Source organism: Salvelinus namaycush, chromosome 8 (genome assembly GCF_016432855.1).
Source record: "Salvelinus namaycush isolate Seneca chromosome 8, SaNama_1.0, whole genome shotgun sequence".
In the NCBI taxonomy this organism is placed as follows: Eukaryota; Metazoa; Chordata; class Actinopteri; order Salmoniformes; family Salmonidae; genus Salvelinus; species Salvelinus namaycush.
The window spans coordinates 6,023,005-6,042,450 of NC_052314.1; the positions used below are offsets into that span (position 1 = coordinate 6,023,005).

General features: G+C 45.6%; 1 protein-coding gene across 1 annotated transcript in view; it reads left to right on the forward strand.

Moving 5' to 3' along the window:
* The window catches only part of tjp1b (tight junction protein 1b), a 70,970-nt gene that overhangs the window by 43,899 nt on the left and 7,625 nt on the right, over nt 1-19,446 (forward strand). Inside the window, exons 15-24 of the mRNA XM_038998565.1 lie at nt 1,008-1,090; nt 1,381-1,591; nt 4,644-4,744; nt 4,953-5,135; nt 6,170-6,334; nt 13,442-14,347; nt 15,785-15,876; nt 17,407-17,616; nt 18,435-18,571; nt 18,886-19,360. Coding sequence (XP_038854493.1) covers nt 1,008-1,090; nt 1,381-1,591; nt 4,644-4,744; nt 4,953-5,135; nt 6,170-6,334; nt 13,442-14,347; nt 15,785-15,876; nt 17,407-17,616; nt 18,435-18,571; nt 18,886-19,360 — 2,563 coding nt within the window. The remainder of the gene's footprint in view (nt 1-1,007; nt 1,091-1,380; nt 1,592-4,643; nt 4,745-4,952; nt 5,136-6,169; nt 6,335-13,441; nt 14,348-15,784; nt 15,877-17,406; nt 17,617-18,434; nt 18,572-18,885; nt 19,361-19,446) is intronic.

The following is a 19,446-nucleotide window of genomic DNA, read 5'->3' on the forward strand; positions in this document are numbered from 1 at the left end:
ACGTGCAAGTGAGTAACACGGCGTATCAGAATGACGTGCAAATGAGTAACACGGCGTATCAGAATGACGTGCTAGTGAGTAACACGGCGTATCAGAATGACGTGGAAATGAGTAACACGGCGTATCAGAATGACGTGCAAGTGAGTAACACGGCGTATCAGAATGACGTGCAAGTGAGTAACACGGCGTATCAGAATGACGTGCAAATGAGTAACACGGCGTATCAGAATGACGTGCAAATGAGTAACACGGCGTATCAGAATGACGTGCTAGTGAGTAACACGGCGTATCAGAATGACGTGCTAGTGAGTAACACGGCGTATCAGAATGACGTGCTAGTGAGTAACACGGCGTATCAGAATGACGTGCAAATGAGTAACACGGCGTATCAGAATGACGTGCAAATGAGTAACACGGCGTATCAGAATGACGTGCAAGTGAGTAACACGGCGTATCAGAATGACGTGCTAGTGAGTAACACGGCGTATCAGAATGACGTGCAAATGAGTAACACGGCGTATCAGAATGACGTGCAAGTGAGTAATAGCGTATCAGAATGACGTGCAAATGAGTAACACGGCGTATCAGAATGACGTGCAAGTGAGTAACACGGCGTATCAGAATGACGTGCAAATGAGTAACACGGCGTATCAGAATGACGTGCAAATGAGTAACACGGCGTATCAGAATGACGTGCAAGTGAGTAACACGGCGTATCAGAATGACGTGCTAGTGAGTAACACGGCGTATCAGAATGACGTGCTAGTGAGTAACACGGCGTATCAGAATGACGTGCAAGTGAGTAACACGGCGTATCAGAATGACGTGCAAGTGAGTAACACGGCGTATCAGAATGACGTGCTAGTGAGTAACACAGCTTATCAGAATGACGTGCAAATGAGTAACGCGGCGTATCAGAATGACGTGCAAATGCTCTGAGGATTCTAGAATTCTGTTTAACAGTTTGATTGTAGAATGATGAAACCGTTCCTTCCCCTGTGTTCCAGAGAGTGAACCTAGAGACGCAGGGACAGACCAGCGTAGTTCAGGAATCATCCGTCTCCACACTATCAAGCAGATCATCGACAGAGTGAGTTTTCTTTTAAACATACAGTCGCTCATTTCAATAGGACAGTGTTTGTGATTGTAAAACTGTTGTGGTGTTGGTTATGTACGGTTTTAGATATTTTTGTGATGCGGTCAGAATGACTATTTCAAATGTAGCCTTTGTCCAATGCTATTCCACTGACGATGCACAGAGAACTGCCAAGAACAGGATTCACTGGAGATGCACTGACGGTCTGTTTGAGGCCCTCTGCTCCACTAGTCGCTAAAAGGAATGGCTAAGTCAACTAAGTTATGGTGTCTTGTCTGGTGTAGGATAAACATGCAGTCCTGGACATCACCCCCAACGCGGTGGATCGTCTGAACTACGCCCAGTGGTATCCCATCGTGGTGTTCCTCAACCCGGACAGCAAGCAGGGCGTCAAGAACATGAGAACCAGGCTCTGTTCCGAGTCCAGGAAGTCAGCCCGGAAACTCTACGAGAGAGCCTTGAAACTAAGGAAGAACAACCACCACCTCTTCACCAGTAAGTACTGAGGGAAGGGGGAGAGTAGAGTAGAGTAGAGTAGAGGAGAGGAGAGTAGAGGAGAGGAGAGGAGAGGAGAGGAGAGGAGAGGAGAGGAGAGGAGAGGAGAGGAGAGGAGAGGAGAGGAGAAAGAGGAGAGTAGAGTTAGAGAGAGACTTGAAACTAAGGAAGAACAACCTCCATCTCTTCACCAGTAAGTACTGAGGGAGGCATTTAAAATGTCACCTTTGACGTTTACCGATTTATTTATTTTACAAGCAATCGTCACGTACGAGTGATGTGCCCACATCCTCGTAACAAAAATATCTATAGCGCAATAGCTAACCCTGATGACGGAACCTTGACTAACTTAACAGTGAGGTTGACCTGAAAACACCAGACTGATGGCTACACCAACACGTAGATTATTCTTCTGGCTTCGTCTAGCTCTATTTGGGATGTTTTACATTGCCTCGCTGGCTTGCCAGCTTCTAGGTAATCAACCCTCCGACGACATCTGCCATGTTGTAGAGGATAACCAACTGATTACGTGTTTGTTGTTTAGTGGATAGATCAGCTTTACTATTGCAGATGTAGCTTCTATCAATGTAATTGTCTGCATCATTTCCAATCCCCCATATTTTTTGTAAATAAATATATATATATCCATATATTTTTTTGTAAATAAATATATATATATCCATATATTTTTGTAAATAAATATATATATATCCATATTTTTTGTAAATAAATATTTATATATATATAATATACACAGCTTTTTAAAATATATTTTTCTTTATTATTTTCCACTAATCCTACCACCCCTCCCATAATTGGAGTAAACTAATGAACAACAATACTTAGGCTTCTACATACTATATACATTTTACAGACACAGTATATTTTACATTAGTTATCTTTTGTTTGTTATTAGTCCCACCGTTCAGCTCCATTCAACACCTCCCATCTATCTCGTAACACCATCCATATTGGATTTCTATTTGCCATATATTTTTCAACTGTGCTGTGATGCTTCACAAAAGTTCTGAACCTTTCTATTCTCATAGCTTTTACATATTGTAAATTAAAGATAACATTATTTTTGCAAAAAGTATTATTATATTATTGATTGATTGATCGATCACCCAGTAGCACGATCTGCAGAGTTAGGTCCAGGTAAATGTTGCAATTCTTCAGCCACGAGTTTATTAATTTGCTGCATTTGAAGTCATTGCATCTTTCTGGTGAGAACATGCACAACTTTTCATGACGTGGCTGGGAAATGGGTCTATATTATGCCGGTGTTATGAGATGTTGTTCAAATCTGTTACTAAAAGAACAAGGATTCAGGAATAGATCCCAGAGGAAGTCCACAAGATATCTTTGGCCCTGTTAAATAACCAGCCATTTTCACACACATACTGCTCATAATTATGATTCTGGAACCATTTGATTCTGGAACCATTTGATTCTGGAACCATTTGATTCTGGAACCATTTGATTCTGGAACCATTTGATTCTGGAACCATTTTGATTCTGGAACCATTTTGATTGCTTGGTCATGAAAGTAGCATGTTAACAAATGTGAATGATTCACACGGGTGTCTACACTGAACAGAAATATAAACACAACATGTAAAGTATTGGTCCCATGGTTTCATGAGCTGAAATAAAAGATCCCAGAAATGTTCCATAAGCACAAAAAGCTTATTTCTCTCAATTTGTGTGCACAAATTTGCCATGATAACCCATCCACCTGACAGGTGTGGCATATCAAGAAGCTGATTAAACAGCATGATTATTACACATTTGCACCTTGTGCTGGCGACAATAAAAAGCCACTTCTAAAAAGTGCAGTTTTGTCACACAACACAATGCCACAGATGTCTCAAGTTTTGAGGGAGCGTACAACTGGCATGCTGACTGCAGGAATGTCCACCAGAGCTGTTGCCAGATAATTGATTGTTAATTTCTCTACCATAAGCCGCCTCCAACGTAATTTTAGAGAATTTGTCAGTAAGTCCATCCGGCTTCACAACCACATCTAACCATGCCAGCCCAGGACCTCCACATCCGGCTTCTTCACCTGCAGGAACATCTGAGACCAGCCACCCGGACAGCTGATGAAACTGTTGATTTTGGACAACAGAAGAATTTCTACACAAACTGTCAGAAACTGGCTCAGGGAAGCTCATCTGTGTGCTCGTCGTCCTCACCAGGGTCTTGACCTGATTGCAGTTTGGCGTCGTGACCGACTTCAGTGGGAAAATGCTCACCTCCGATGGCCACTGGCACACTGGAAAAGTGTGTTCTTCACTGATAAATCCCGGTTTCAACTGTACAGGACAGATGGCAGACAGAGTGTATGGCATCGTGTGGGTGAGCGGTTTGCTGATGTCAACGTTGTGAACAGAGTGCTCCATGGTGAAGGTGGGGTTATGGTATGGGCAGGCAGGCATAAGCTACGGACAACGAATAAAATTGCATTTTATCAATGGCAATTTGAATGCACAGAGATGCCGTGATGAGATCCTGAGGCCCAGTGTCGTGTCATTTATCCGCCGCCATCACCTCATGTTTCAGCATGATAATGAATGGCCCCATGTCACAAGGATCTGTACACAATTCCTGGAAGCTGAAAATATCCCAGTTCTTCCATGGCCTGCATACTCACCAGACATGTGACCCATTGAGCATGTTTGGGATACTCTGGATCAACGTGTACGACAGCGTGTTCCAGTTCCTGCCATTGAAGATGAGTGGAACAACATTCCACAGGCCACAATGAACAACTCTATGTGAAGGAAATGTGTCGCGCTGCAGTCGTGAAATCTATAAATAATAAGGGCCTAATTTATTTATTTAAATTGACTGATTTCGTTATATGAACTGTAACTCAGTAAAATCTTTGAAGTTGTTGCATGTTTCATTTACATTTTTTGTTTCCGTGTAATAAGGCCACTATATCTGGTGGAATACCTCAGGGATCCAGTCATGTTGAATTGTTCTCATGCTAAATGGGCAGCATCATGCTAACCGGTAACATGGTAACCCTTCTGTCGTCTGTTAGCCACCATCAACATGAACAACATGAACGATGGCTGGTACGGAGCTTTGAAGGAGACCGTCCAGCAGCAACAGAACCAGTTGGTCTGGGTGTCAGAGGGCAAGGTGAGAGAAACACTCAACTGTAGTTTCACGGTTTAATTTTTTTTTTTCACTCGTAAATATGATCTTTCCAAACGCATTGAGCTTCTTTTGAATAACATCTAATCATTTCTGACTCACCTGCTGAAGCAACCCTAAAAAAACTGCATATTTCTTCCCATCCACCACTCCCTCTTCCTCTTCCTCTCCCTCTTCCTCCTCCTCTCCCCAGGCGGACGGCGCGCCGGACGATGACCTAGACATCCATGATGACCGTCTGTCATATCTGTCAGCCCCGGGCAGTGAGTACTCCATGTACAGCACGGACAGCCGCCACACTTCTGACTATGAGGACACGGACACAGAGGGCGGGGCCTACACTGACCAGGAACTAGACGAGACGCTCAATGACGAGGTCGGTCCGATTTTTAAAAACATTTTTATTTTATTTTTTAAATATTAGATAATTTTATTTCTGAAATAGATTTTTGATTTCATTCATGTTCGCAGTCAAAAATACCTGAATTATGAAGAATACAGTTACTTTAAGACACCTGCTCGTCAAACATCTCATGTCATGTCGAAACAGGAAAGGGCCTTCCCCAAACTGTTGCCACAAAGTTGGAAGCACAGAATGTCATTGTATGGTGTAGCGTTAAGATTTCCCTTTACTGGAACTAAGGGCACTAGCCCCAACCATGAAAAACAGCCCCAGACCATTATTTCTCCTCCACCAAACTTTACAGTTGGCACTATGCATTCGGGCAGGTAGAGTTCTCATGGCATCCGCCAAACCCAGTCAGTCGGACTGCCAGATGGTGAAGCGTGATTCATCACTCCAAAGAATGCGTTTTCACTACTCCAGAGTCCAATGGCGGCGAGCTTTACACCACTCGAGCCGACACTTGGTATTGCGCATGGTGATCTTAGGCTTGTGTGCGGCTGCTCGGCCATGGAAACCCATTTCATGAAGCTACCGATGAACAGTTCTTGTGCTGACGTTGCTTCCAGAGGCAGTTTGGAACTCGGCAGTGTGTGTTGCAATTGAGGACAGAAGATTTTTACGAGCTTCAGCACTCGGCGGTCCCATTCTGTGAGCTTGTGTGGCCTACCACTTCGCGGCTGGGCCGTTGTTACTCCTAGATGTTTCCAATTCACAATAACAACACTTACAGTTGACCGGGGCAGCTCTACCAGGGCCAAACTCACTTGTTGGAAAGGTGGCATCCTATGACGGTGCCGCGATGTAAATCACTGAGCTTTTACTGCCAATGTTTGTCTATGGAGATTGCATGGCTGTGTGCTCAATTTCTATACACCTGGTGGGGTTGAAATAGCTTAATCCACTAATTTGAAGGGGTGTCCACATACTTTTGTATATATAGTGCACCTCATTTTCGTTTTAAAACGTCTCAGTTTGTTGTAATTCCAGTTTCTAAATCCCATTAGGTTGGCCTGCCCACTGAGCCAGCCATCACCCGCTCCTCAGAGCCAGTCAGAGAGGACCCGCCAGTCATCCAGGACCCCTCGTCTGGTGGTTACTCTGGATACCAGCACGACCCGGCCAACTGCGTCGACCCGTCCGAGTTCAAGATGTCCGCCACTCCTCAGCAGGTAGGAGAGAGAGGGAGGAGTGGAGGGAGGGAAAGGAGAGAGAGGGAAAGGAGAGAGAGGGAAAGGAGAGAGAGGGAAAGGAGAGAGAGGGAAAGGAGAGAGAGGGAGGAGTGGAGGGAGGGAAAGGAGAGAGAGAGAGGGAGGAGTGGAGTGGATGGAGGGAAAGGAGAGAGGGAGGGAAAGGAGAGAGGGAGGGAAAGGAGAGAGGGAGGGAAAGGAGAGAGGGAGGGAAAGGAGAGAGAGGGAGGAGTGGAGGGAGGGAAAGGAGAGAGAGAGAGGGAGGAGTGGAGTGGATGGAGGGAAAGGAGAGAGGGAGGGAAAGGAGAGAGGGAGGGAAAGGAGAGAGGGAGGGAAAGGAGAGAGAGGGAAGAGTGGAGGGAAGAGTGGAGGGAGGGAGGGAGGGAAGAGTGGAGATATAGCAGTAGATGCCTCTCTGTGGGTAAAACGGGCTGAAATGACGTTATAACATGTGATATACAGTTGAAGTCGGAAGTTTACATACACCTTAGCCAAATACATTTAAACTCCGTTTTTCACTATTCCTGACATTTAATCCTAGTAAAAATGCCCTGTCTTAAGTCAGTTAGGATCACCACTTTATTTTAAGAATGTGAAATGTCAGAATAATAGTAGAGAGAATTATTTCTTTCAGCTTTCATTTCTTTCATCACATTCCCAGTGGGTCAGAAGTTTACATGCACTCAATTAGTATTTGGTAGCATTGCCTTTAAATTGTTTAAGTTGGGTCAAACGTTTCGGGTTGCCTTCCACAAGCTTCCAACAATAAGTTGGGATAATTTTGGCCCATTCCTCCTGACAGAGCTGGTGTAACTGAGTCAGGTTTGTAGGCCTCCTTGCTCGCATACTCTTTTTCAGTTCTGCCCACAAATTTTCTATAGGATTGAGGTCAGGGCTTTGTGATGGCCACTCCAATACCTTGACTTTGTTGTCCTTAAGCTTTGGAAGTATGCTTGGGGTCATTGTCCATTTGGAAGACCCATTTGCGACCAAGCTTTAAGTTACTGACTGATGTCTTGAGATGTTGCTTCAATATATCCACATCATTTTCCTTCCTCACGATGCCATCTATTTTGTGACGTGCACCAGACCCTCCTGCAGCAAAGCACCCCCACAACATGAAACAAGCTGCCTGAAACAACAACATGAAACTGCTCCATCCCAACCGTGCTGGTGTTCTTCTGCTTGCAAGCGGCCTCGTTTTTTCTCCAAACATAACGATGGTCATTATGGCTAAACAGTTCTATTTTTGTTTCATCAGACCAGAGGACATTTCTCCAAAAAGTATGATCTTTGTCCCCATGTGCAGTTGCAAACCGTAGTCTGGCTTTTTTAATGGCGGTTTTGGAGCAGTGGCTTCTTCCTTGCTGAGCGGCCTTTAGGACTCGTTTTACTGTGGATAAATATACTTTTGTACCTGTATCCTTCAGCATCTTCACAAGGTCCTTTGCTGTTGTTATGGGATTGATTTGCACTTTTCGCACCAAAGTACGTTCATCTCTAGGAGACAGAATGCGTCTCCTTCCTGAGCGGTATGACGGCTGCGTGGTCCCATGGTGTTTATACTTCCGTACTATTGTTTGTACAGATGAACGTGGTACCTTCAGGCGTTTGGAAATTGCTCCCAAGGATGAACCTGACTTGTGGAGGTCTTCAATTTCTTTTCTGAGGTCTTGGCTGATTTCTTTTGATTTTACCATGATGTCAAGCAAAGAGGCACTGAGTTTGAAGGTAGGCCTTGAAATACATCCACGGGTACACCTCCAATTGACTCAAATGATGTCAATTAGCCTATCAGAAGCTTCTAAAGCCGTGACATAATTTTCTGGAATTTTCCAATCTGTTTAAAGGCACAGTCAACTTAGTGTATGTAAACTTCTGACCCACTGGAATTGTGATACAGTGAATTAATCTGTCTATAAACAATTGTTGGAAAATGTACTTGTGTCATGCACAAAGTAGATGTCCTAACCAACTTGTCAAAACTATAGTTTGTTAACAAGAAATTTGTGGAGTGTTTGAAAAACTAGTTTTAATGACACCAACCTAAGTGTATGTAAACTTCCGACTTCAACTGTATTCTATGTTCTTCAGAGTGATGTTTGTGCCGCTGGTAAACAATACAATGTGTTTGTTCCTACACTAACCCTTTATATGCTTTAGTATACACAAAGAATGTATATTGTAAGGCTTTCTGTTGTCTCCATGTTGTTGCATCTGGCTGGTGTCAAAATGATTCCAGGAGGAGGAACATAGAGAGAAGGTTACTACGGAGACGGAGAGAGAAACTGCTGTAGTTTGTGGAGTGTTTCTGTGTTCTTCCGCTTGGCGGCCTGTTGCAATAAAATGTCTCTTAACGATACTTCACAGCAAGATGATGCTGCTCTGGCTATTCCTTCCTCTCTGCCTCCTGCGGCGGTGGCTCCCCCTGCTGTTGAGACTGAGTCACAGCAGCCTGTGCTGCAGCTTGAGGGTATGACCCCTGACCTGGAGGAGGAGGCTCCAGTTGCAGCTCCTCAGGCTGCAGACTCACTTCTTAGCAGCCCCAGTCCCGCCCCTACTGAGCTAGCCCCGCCCCCAACACCACCATCACTCGAACCCCAACAACTGTCTCAATCGCAGCTCGTCCCTGGTCCTGAACCCAAGGTACTCACCTACCTACCACCACCACCCCAGCACCTACCTGTTTCCCCACTAGAACACCTGGGCACCTGGACCGGGCCTGGGCCAGTCACGCCCTTAACTGCCCCGCCCGGTTCTCTGCCCCGCCCCCCAGCCTGCTGTTCTATTTTAACTTGCCTGTCTTTTTCTTCGCACACGCTTCTTTCTCCTCTGACTGGCTCTCTGTCTGCATGCCCCGCCCACGCTGTGTGACCACTGACCTTTGACCAGTCAGAAAGCAAGAATCTAGCCTATCGGCGTGTTTTAGGGAAGGAGTTTGGAGCAAGGCGACAATGGAGGCACAGAATTGCTTATTTTCGCTTAGTTATTTGGGATGCAAGCAAAGGTGACTTGTATGATCAGTGATTGTGCAGAATATAGTCAATCTCAAACACACACCTTGTGTGACTAAGTCAGTACACATGCACCAATCACAGTGGGCTGGTAGTCGTGGGGGGGGGGGGGGGGGGTCGGCTGTCCGGCCGTCTGTGGGCAAATCTGAAACCGCACCCCATTCCCTATTTGGTACGCTACTTTTGGCCAGAGCCGGACAAAAGTAGTGCACTATATAGGGAATAGGGTGCGGTACATTTGGGAGTCTTACGGTGTGACCAGGATAAGAAGAACGAGCACCAGCATTAACGGTTACTGTTGTCTCCTCCTCTTCGTCTGCATGGTTTGGTTTCCTTTCTGCTTCTTTACTTATTTAACTTCTCTGACTGTAGTTGGATTTTAGTCAAATGTACCTGCAGTGGCACATGTAGATGTACTGTATGTTGTAATGCTAGTATGTAGTAGACTGTAGTTGCATAAGATGCTAAAACTGAATGTTGGTTGCATGATAAACTATGCTAACCTGCAGACAGTATTCTTGTTATTTACTAGTCTCTGTCAAAAAGCAGTTGACTTTACCTATGGGAAAAGAAAAAAAAAACTTGCATATTAAAACTGCGTAACTGTACATCTTCCGTTGTAGTATTGACTCGTGTAGAAGTTTTAATGTTTACAGAGCTTCTTCCATAGGAAGTAACTGTCTGTTGTTACGAGATGTGCTGTCTAAAGGCTACATATCACCTGTTTTTGAAATGAAGCCGTTCAGAGGAAAAAAAACACTATTGACAACATAAATCGGAAAATGTGATTTGGTGATGAGGGATTTGAACATTTTCAGTCATTCTTGAAAGGCTTCTTGTCAAATATGCATTCAGCTCTGATAAGGAATAATTGATACGAGAATTGCTTGTTTACTTGCACTTTGACTTGATGTTTGTTGTTATTAGTTACTATTGAATTGTATGTATGATGATGTGTTGTATCTCAATTGATCTGTGTTCAGTCCTTATCGTCAGGTTTCAGGTTAACCTCTCTTTAATAATTCATTCCTCTCTGACTACATTTTTGGGGGATTTATTTTGTAGTTTCTGTCATTTTTTTCTGTTCCTTTTTTATTATTGATTTTTTATTATTATTATTGTTTGTTTTTTTTGTTTTTTTTAATTATTATTATTATTTTTATTTATTATTAATTATTATTAGTATTTATTATTATTATTATTATTATTTTTTTAATTATTATTTTTTTTTTTTTTAATTATTATTTATTATTATTATTACTTGTTATTATTATTATTTGTTATTATTTGTTATTATTATTTGTTATTATTATTTGTTTCAAAGCTGTTTGAAAACTATAGTTTTCCAACAAGGTTTACCAGTTTTCAACTTAATTTGCCATCTGTAATAATTGATACATCAGAAATCTTATTCACCCAAGCTCTGACCAGGTAGTTTAGTAAATACCAAGCTCTGACCAGGTAGTTTAGTAGATACCAAGCTCTGACCAGGTAGTTTAGTAGATACCAAGCTCTGACCAGGTAGTTTAGTAGATACCAAGCTCTGACCAGGTAGTTTAGTAGATACCAAGCTCTGACCAGGTAGTTTAGTAGATACCAAGCTCTGACGAGGTAGTTTACTAGATACCAAGCTCTGACCAGGTAGTTTAGTAGATACCAAGCTCTGACCAGGTAGTTTAGTAGATACCAAGCTCTGACCAGGTAGTTTAGTAGATACCAAGCTCTGACCAGGTAGTTTAGTAGATACCAAGCTCTGACCATGTAGTTTACTAGATACCAAGCTCTGACCAGGTAGTTTACTAGATACCAAGCTCTGACCAGGTAGTTTACTAGATACCAAGCTCTGACCAGGTAGTTTACTAGATACCAAGCTCTGACCAGGTAGTTTAGTAGATACCAAGCTCTGACCAGGTAGTTTACTACTATAGCTAGGTTAGTAGATACCAAGCTCTGACCAGGTAGTTTAGTAGATACCAAGCTCTGACTAGGTAGTTTACTACTATAGCTAGTTTAGTAGATACCAAGCTCTGACCAGGTAGTTTACTACTATAGCTAGTTTAGTAGATACCAAGCTCTGACCAGGTAGTTTACTACTATAGCTAGTTTAGTAGATACCAAGCTCTGACCAGGTAGTTTACTACTATAGCTACCGGTAGTTTAGTAGATACCAAGCTCTGACCAGGTAGTTTACTACTATAGTTAGTTTAGTAGATACCAAGCTCTGACCAGGTAGTTTACTACTATAGCTAGTTTAGTAGATACCAAGCTCTGACCAGGTAGTTTACTACTATAGCTAGTTTGGTAGATACCAAGCTCTGACCAGGTAGTTTACTACTATAGCTAGTTTAGTAGATACCAAGCTCTGACCAGGTAGTTTAGTAAATACCAAGCTCTGACCAGGTAGTTTAGTAGATACCAAGCTCTGACCAGGTAGTTTAGTAGATACCAAGCTCTGACCAGGTAGTTTAGTAGATACCAAGCTCTGACCAGGTAGTTTAGTAGATACCAAGCTCTGACCAGGTAGTTTAGTAGATACCAAGCTCTGACGAGGTAGTTTACTAGATACCAAGCTCTGACCAGGTAGTTTAGTAGATACCAAGCTCTGACCAGGTAGTTTAGTAGATACCAAGCTCTGACCAGGTAGTTTACTAGATACCAAGCTCTGACCAGGTAGTTTAGTAGATACCAAGCTCTGACCAGGTAGTTTACTAGATACCAAGCTCTGACCAGGTAGTTTACTAGATACCAAGCTCTGACCAGGTAGTTTAGTAGATACCAAGCTCTGACCAGGTAGTTTAGTAGATACCAAGCTCTGACCAGGTAGTTTAGTAGATACCAAGCTCTGACCAGGTAGTTTAGTAGATACCAAGCTCTGACCAGGTAGTTTAGTAGATACCAAGCTCTGACCAGGTAGTTTAGTAGATACCAAGCTCTGACCAGGTAGTTTAGTAGATACCAAGCTCTGACCAGGTAGTTTAGTAGATACCAAGCTCTGACCAGGTAGTTTAGTAGATACCAAGCTCTGACCATGTAGTTTACTAGATACCAAGCTCTGACCAGGTAGTTTACTAGATACCAAGCTCTGACCAGGTAGTTTACTAGATACCAAGCTCTGACCAGGTAGTTTAGTAGATACCAAGCTCTGACCAGGTAGTTTAGTAGATACCAAGCTCTGACCAGGTAGTTTACTACTATAGCTAGGTTAGTAGATACCAAGCTCTGACCAGGTAGTTTAGTAGATACCAAGCTCTGACTAGGTAGTTTACTACTATAGCTAGTTTAGTAGATACCAAGCTCTGACCAGGTAGTTTACTACTATAGCTAGTTTAGTAGATACCAAGCTCTGACCAGGTAGTTTACTACTATAGCTAGTTTAGTAGATACCAAGCTCTGACCAGGTAGTTTACTACTATAGCTACCGGTAGTTTAGTAGATACCAAGCTCTGACCAGGTAGTTTACTACTATAGTTAGTTTAGTAGATACCAAGCTCTGACCAGGTAGTTTACTACTATAGCTAGTTTAGTAGATACCAAGCTCTGACCAGGTAGTTTACTACTATAGCTAGTTTGGTAGATACCAAGCTCTGACCAGGTAGTTTACTACTATAGCTAGTTTAGTAGATACCAAGCTCTGACCAGGTAGTTTAGTAGATACCAAGCTCTGACCAGGTAGTTTAGTAGATACCAAGCTCTGACCAGGTAGTTTAGTAGATACCAAGCTCTGACCAGGTAGTTTAGTAGATACCAAGCTCTGACCAGGTAGTTTAGTAGATACCAAGCTCTGACCAGGTAGTTTAGTAGATACCAAGCTCTGACCAGGTAGTTTAGTAGATACCAAGCTCTGACCAGGTAGTTTACTACTATAGCTAGTTTGGTAGATACCAAGCTCTGACCAGGTAGTTTACTACTATAGCTAGTTTAGTAGATACCAAGCTCTGACCAGGTAGTTTAGTAGATACCAAGCTCTGACCAGGTAGTTTAGTAGATACCAAGCTCTGACCAGGTAGTTTACTACTATAGCTAGTTTGGTAGATACCAAGCTCTGATGTCTGTCTTGGATGTCTCTCCCCTGCAGATGTACAAGAAGGATCTGTACAGTCTGGAGGAACCAGTGAGAGTGAACCACGGCGGCATGAAGTCATCTCTGAGCTACACCCAGCAGCCCTACCAGGACAAACAGCCATACCGCCAGTACGACCACCCGCCTTACGCCTTCTGTAGCGACAGGGGGGGCTACGCCGAACCAAAGCCTCCCCAGGGGAACTTTGACTCTCACCTGCACTACGACAACCGTGTGCCTCAAAACTACGATGATGGCCGGTGGCCCCCCTACGACCAGCAGACCTCTTCTCCCCAGCCCCCGGGGTACCAGCCTGCCCTGGTCCACCAGCAGGGTTACACCCCCAGGGGGACCACCCCCTATGAGGACGGCCCCGTCAGGGACTACAGCCCCCCACAACCCCGCTACAATGAGGCCCCGGCGGGGATGCAGGGCTACGACGGCAAGCCTCGTCACGGTAAACCTCCAGGGCCAATGCGGTATGATGAACCGTCTCTCCCGCCCTCGGCTGGCCCTTACGACGCCTGCTCTCCCTACGAGCCCGAGCCCCCTCACGGCTACTGCCTCAGCTCTCCCCGCTCCCCGGAACCCCCCAAGCAGTATTACGGAGACTCTGCTCCTGTCATGAGGCCCTCCTATAACCCGGTGCCTCCCAGCCGGGGCGGTGGCTACAACCGTGAACCTCTAATGACCTCTGACCCGCCCCTTCCCCCTCACAAACCTGAGCCCTTGGCCTCCCCGGGAGAGATGGGGGTAAACGCGGGGTCCAAACCCCTCCCTCCACCGCCCCGGGGAGAGGAGGAAAGGGACGACCCAGCCATGAAGCCCCAGTCGGTGCTCAACAGGGTCAAGATGTTTGAGAATAAGAGGTCGGTGTCTGTGGACCGGGCCAAGGAGGCTGGCGACTCCACCGTGATGAGGGTATGTCTCTTATACCATGACACGGCCAAACACCTAGACCGCATGCTTGTAATGGATGTCTGGGGGGTCTCAGCCTGGGGTACTAGTAGCCCTGGTAGTTATAATGGATGTCTGGGGGGTCTCAGCCTGGGATACTAGTAGCCCTGGTAGTTATAATGGATGTCTGGGGGTACTTGGCCTGGGGTACTAGTAGCCCTGGTAGTTATAATGGATGTCTGGGGGGTCTCAGCCTGGGGTACTAGTAGCCCTGGTAGTTATAATGGATGTCTGGGGGGTCTCAGCCTGGGATACTAGTAGCCCTGGTAGTTATAATGGATGTCTGGGGGTACTCGGCCTGGGGTACTAGTAGCCCTGGTAGTTATAATGGATGTCTGGGGGTACTTGGCCTGGGGTACTAGTAGCACTGGTAGTTATAATGGATGTCTGGGGGGTCTCAGCCTGGGGTACTAGTAGCCCTGGTAGTTATAATGGATGTCTGGGGGTACTTGGCCTGGGGTACTAGTAGCCCTGGTAGTTATAATGGATGTCTGGGGGGTCTCAGCCTGGGGTACTAGTAGCCCTGGTAGTTATAATGGATGTCTGGGGGTACTTGGCCTGGGGTACTAGTAGCCCTGGTAGTTATAATGGATGTCTGGGGGGTCTCAGCCTGGGGTACTAGTAGCCCTGGTAGTTATAATGGATGTCTGGGGGGTCTCAGCCTGGGGTACTAGTAGCCCTGGTAGTTATAATGGATGTCTGGGGGGTCTCAGCCTGGGGTACTAGTAGCCCTGGTAGTTATAATGGATGTCTGGGGGTACTTGGCCTATATGTAGTGTGAAAATTGCTACTAGCGGTGCGCGCTAGTAGCGTTTCAATCGGTGACGTCACTCACTCTGAGACATTGAAGTAGTTTCCCTTGCCCTGTAAGGGCCGCGGAGCTTTTGTGGAGCGACAGGTAACGATTCTTTGTGGGAGGCAATTGTTGATGTGATCAGACGGTCCCTGGTTCAACTCCAGGTTGGGGGGCAAGGAGAGGAAAGCAACACATCCAGGGGGGGGGGGGGGGGGTACTTGTAAAGAATATAAAGTAGGCCTACTGATCAGTGGCAAATGGGGGTTCTTCTGGCAGAGTAACGTGTGATTGGGGCAACAAACCACTGATGAATGTGATTGGATACCAGGCTAACATGTGAGGTTGTGTAGTTGGTTCCCACTATAAGGCCAAGCTGTCAAGTCAAAATGGGATATATAGTACAAATTAATGAAAACAAAACATTTTGCTTATTGTTCTTAATTGAAGATTGGGTGACGGGCATAAATTTAGCACTGTGGTTACGGTTTGAAGAAGATACATTGTAGAACTGAGCGGTGCTTCTGACTGCAACTTGACCAGATAGTGGACAACCTGGGTAGTTGTACGTTATTCTGTTTTAACCTCTGGTCTATCTGGTGTTCCAGCCTGCGGACCTGCCCAGACCTATGACTGCACCTGGTCCTTTCCCCAAAGCCAACTCCCTCAGCAACCTGGAGCAGGAGAAACCTACTTACAGGTGTGTGTATATACACACAGCACGGCACCGCCCTGGTGCTAATAACACCAAGGTTATGGGTTCAACCCCCAGAAATGATCACATACTGTCCTGGAAGTCACATTGGATCAGACCTGTGGTATATACTAAATGTATATAAAGAGGTGGATGAAGGACAATGGTGAGAAAATCCACCTGGTCCATTTATCACTGTCAACCCCAGAGCTCCACCTAGTGGACATGTTAGACAGTGCAGCTCCCAGGATGCATCAGGAAAACAGAACATGGTGCTGTAATGTGAAGACCATCTTTCTCTGTCCTGTATTGATCAGTACAGTTACCTGTCTCTGTCCTGTATTGATCGGTACAGTTACCTGTCTCTCTCATGTATTGATCGGTACAGTTACCTGTATTGATCGGTACAGTTACCTGTCTCTCTCCTGTATTGATCGGTACAGTTACCTGTCTCTCTCCTGTATTGATCGGTACAGTTACCTGTATTGATCGGTACAGTTACCCGTCTCTCTCCTGTATTGATCGGTACAGTTACCTGTATTGATCGGTACAGTTACCCGTCTCTCTCCTGTATTGATCGGTACAGTTACCTGTATTGATCGGTACAGTTACCCGTCTCTCTCCTGTATTGATCGGTACAGTTACCTGTATTGATCGGTACAGTTATCCGTCTCTCTCCTGTATTGATCGGTACAGTTACCCGTCTCTCTCCTGTATTGATCGGTACAGTTACCCGTCTCTCTCCTGTATTGATCGGTACAGTTACCCGTCTCTCTCCTGTATTGATCGGTACAGTTACCCGTCTCTCTCCTGTATTGATCGGTACAGTTACCTGTATTGATCGGTACAGTTACCCGTCTCTCTCCTGTATTGATCGGTACAGTTACCCGTCTCTCTCCTGTATTGATCGGTACAGTTACCCGTCTCTCTCCTGTATTGATCGGTACAGTTACCCGTCTCTCTCCTGTATTGATCGGTACAGTTACCCGTCTCTCTCCTGTATTGATCGGTACAGTTACCCGTCTCTCTCCTGTATTGATCGGTACAGTTACCCGTCTCTCTCCTGTATTGATCGGTACAGTTACCCGTCTCTCTCCTTCTCCTGTATTTATCCATGTTTGTACTCTTGCTGATCCACGGACTGTCTGTCTCACTGTCTGTCTGTGTACCCCACTGTCTGTCTGTCCCTCTGTCTCACTGTCTGTCTGACTGTATGTTTGTCCCTCTGTCTGTCCCTGTCCTTCTCTCTCACTGTCTGTCGCTTGCTCTACTTTCTCCTGTGTGGATCTGTCTGTGTGGATCTGTGGAGCTCTCTAACTGGTCATCCTGTCTCTCACTCTACCCTCTACCCCATGGAATGGATTTGTAAGTGTATCAGGGCTGGGGTCAATTCCATTTCAAGTAATGAAAAAAATTGCAATTGGAATTTGGTTTACTTTCTGAATTGACTGGAATTGAAATGTAATTGACCCCAACGCAAAACGTTTATCTGTGCTGCTCTCTGACTGTCCCTCGCTCCCTCCATCTCCCCCTCAGAGCCCCAGAGCCCCAGAATCCCCCTGGGTCTAAACCCCTGGATGACGTGTCCCACTCCTCCAACCACTACGATGCTGACGAGGATGAGGAGTATTACAGGAAGCAGCTGTCCTACTTTGACCGCCGCAGCTTCGACAGCAAGGCCATGAACCCCACCCCCGGGGTCAACCGCTTCCCACCACAGACCCAGCTAGCTTACCCTTACAACAGGTACACTACCCATAACCCCTACAACAGGTACACTACCCATAACCCCTACAACAGGTACACTACCCATAACCCCTATAACAGGTACACTACACTACCCATAACCCCTACAATAGGTACACTACACTACCCATAACCCCTACAATAGGTACACTACACTACACTACCCATAACCCCTACAACAGGTACACTACACTACCCATAAAAAAAATACAACAAGTACACTACACTACACATGACACCTACAACAAGTACACTACACTACCCATAACCCCTACAACAGGTACACTACCCATAACCCCTACAACAGGTACACTACCCATAACCCCTACAACAGGTACACTACCCATAACCCCTACAACAGGTACACTACACTACCCATAACCCCTACAATAGGTACACTACACTACCCATAACCCCTACAATAGGTACACTACACTACACTACCCATAACCCCTACAACAGGTACACTACACTACCCATAAAACAAATACAACAAGTACACTACACTACCCATGACACCTACAACAAGTACACTACACTACCCATAACCCCTACAACAGGTACACACGACCCAAATCAATGCCCAGCCCCAAGGCACATGTGTACTGTAGATCTGAGAGGGGAAGTACAATCAATATGGTCAGAGATCAGGCTGACTGACAGCGTTTTGAGGGGATCATGTCCTGAGGCAGAGCTGCTCATCTTCATCGCATAATGAGTTATTGGAAATTCAAGGTGACACTGATTAGTAGATTAAATGACTCTGCACAATTCCACTGCGATGATCTCAAACACCTTCTGTCGTATCTGTGTTTTAGGGCGGAGTCTGTGGAGAAGGTGAGTCCGGTAGAGAAGAGGTACGAGCCCCTCCCCCAGATCAGTCCTGTCTCCCAGTACGGACCCCCCAGCCCTGCCGTACCACCCAACAGCCTGCCCAAACTCACCACCAATGATGGTAACGAACCATGATAATGTCATGTAGCCTTTTTAATCCAGCAAAGTACTGAGAATTCACTTGTGATTTTCTAGTGGCTACTAAAAGCATCTCTACCATGTAATAGTGTGGTAGACTTGTGGCTGTATAGAAGTGTAAAGGCTGCATCTAGGCTGTATCACAGTGCTCACATCCCTTCCCCCCTCTCTCTAGTGAACTCACATCCCTTCCCCTCTCTCTAGTGAACTCACATCCCTTCCCCTCTCTCTCTAGTGAACTCACATCCCTTCTCCTCTCTCTCTAGTGAACTCACATCCCTTCTCCTCTCTCTCTAGTGAACTCACAGCCCGACCAGCTCCTCAGCGCCTCTCCCAAACACGATCTCTCCGGCCTTCGCCCCTCTACCCTCCAGGATCTCCCCTCCCAGCCCTACCTGGCCCAGAGGTCCCCAGTGGGGGTCAACGGCACCGACGCACCCCCCAAAACCCCTGGAACCACCCCCACCCCACAAAGCTACAACCGATATGTCCCTAAGTCTTACACCTCCTCGGCCCGGCCCTTCGAGAGGAAGTTTGAGAGCCCCAAGTTCAACCACAACCTCCTCCCCAACGACCTCCTGATCAGTAGCAGCAACCCCAAACCCAGTGTGGTCAACAACAACAGCAGGACCAAGCCGGCGCTGTCTCCTCAGGCCCTGGACCACGACAGTGGACTGGACACGTTCACACGCACCATGGACAACAGGGGGCCCAAGTACCAGCAGCACAACAACTTAGTCAACAATGCTGTTCCCAAGGCCATACCTGTCAGGTAAGGATATGGAGGGGGGACTCAAACCCTGGTCAGGTGACTGTTAACGGGTAACCCAAGAGTTCCAAACCTCTTGACAAGGTGTT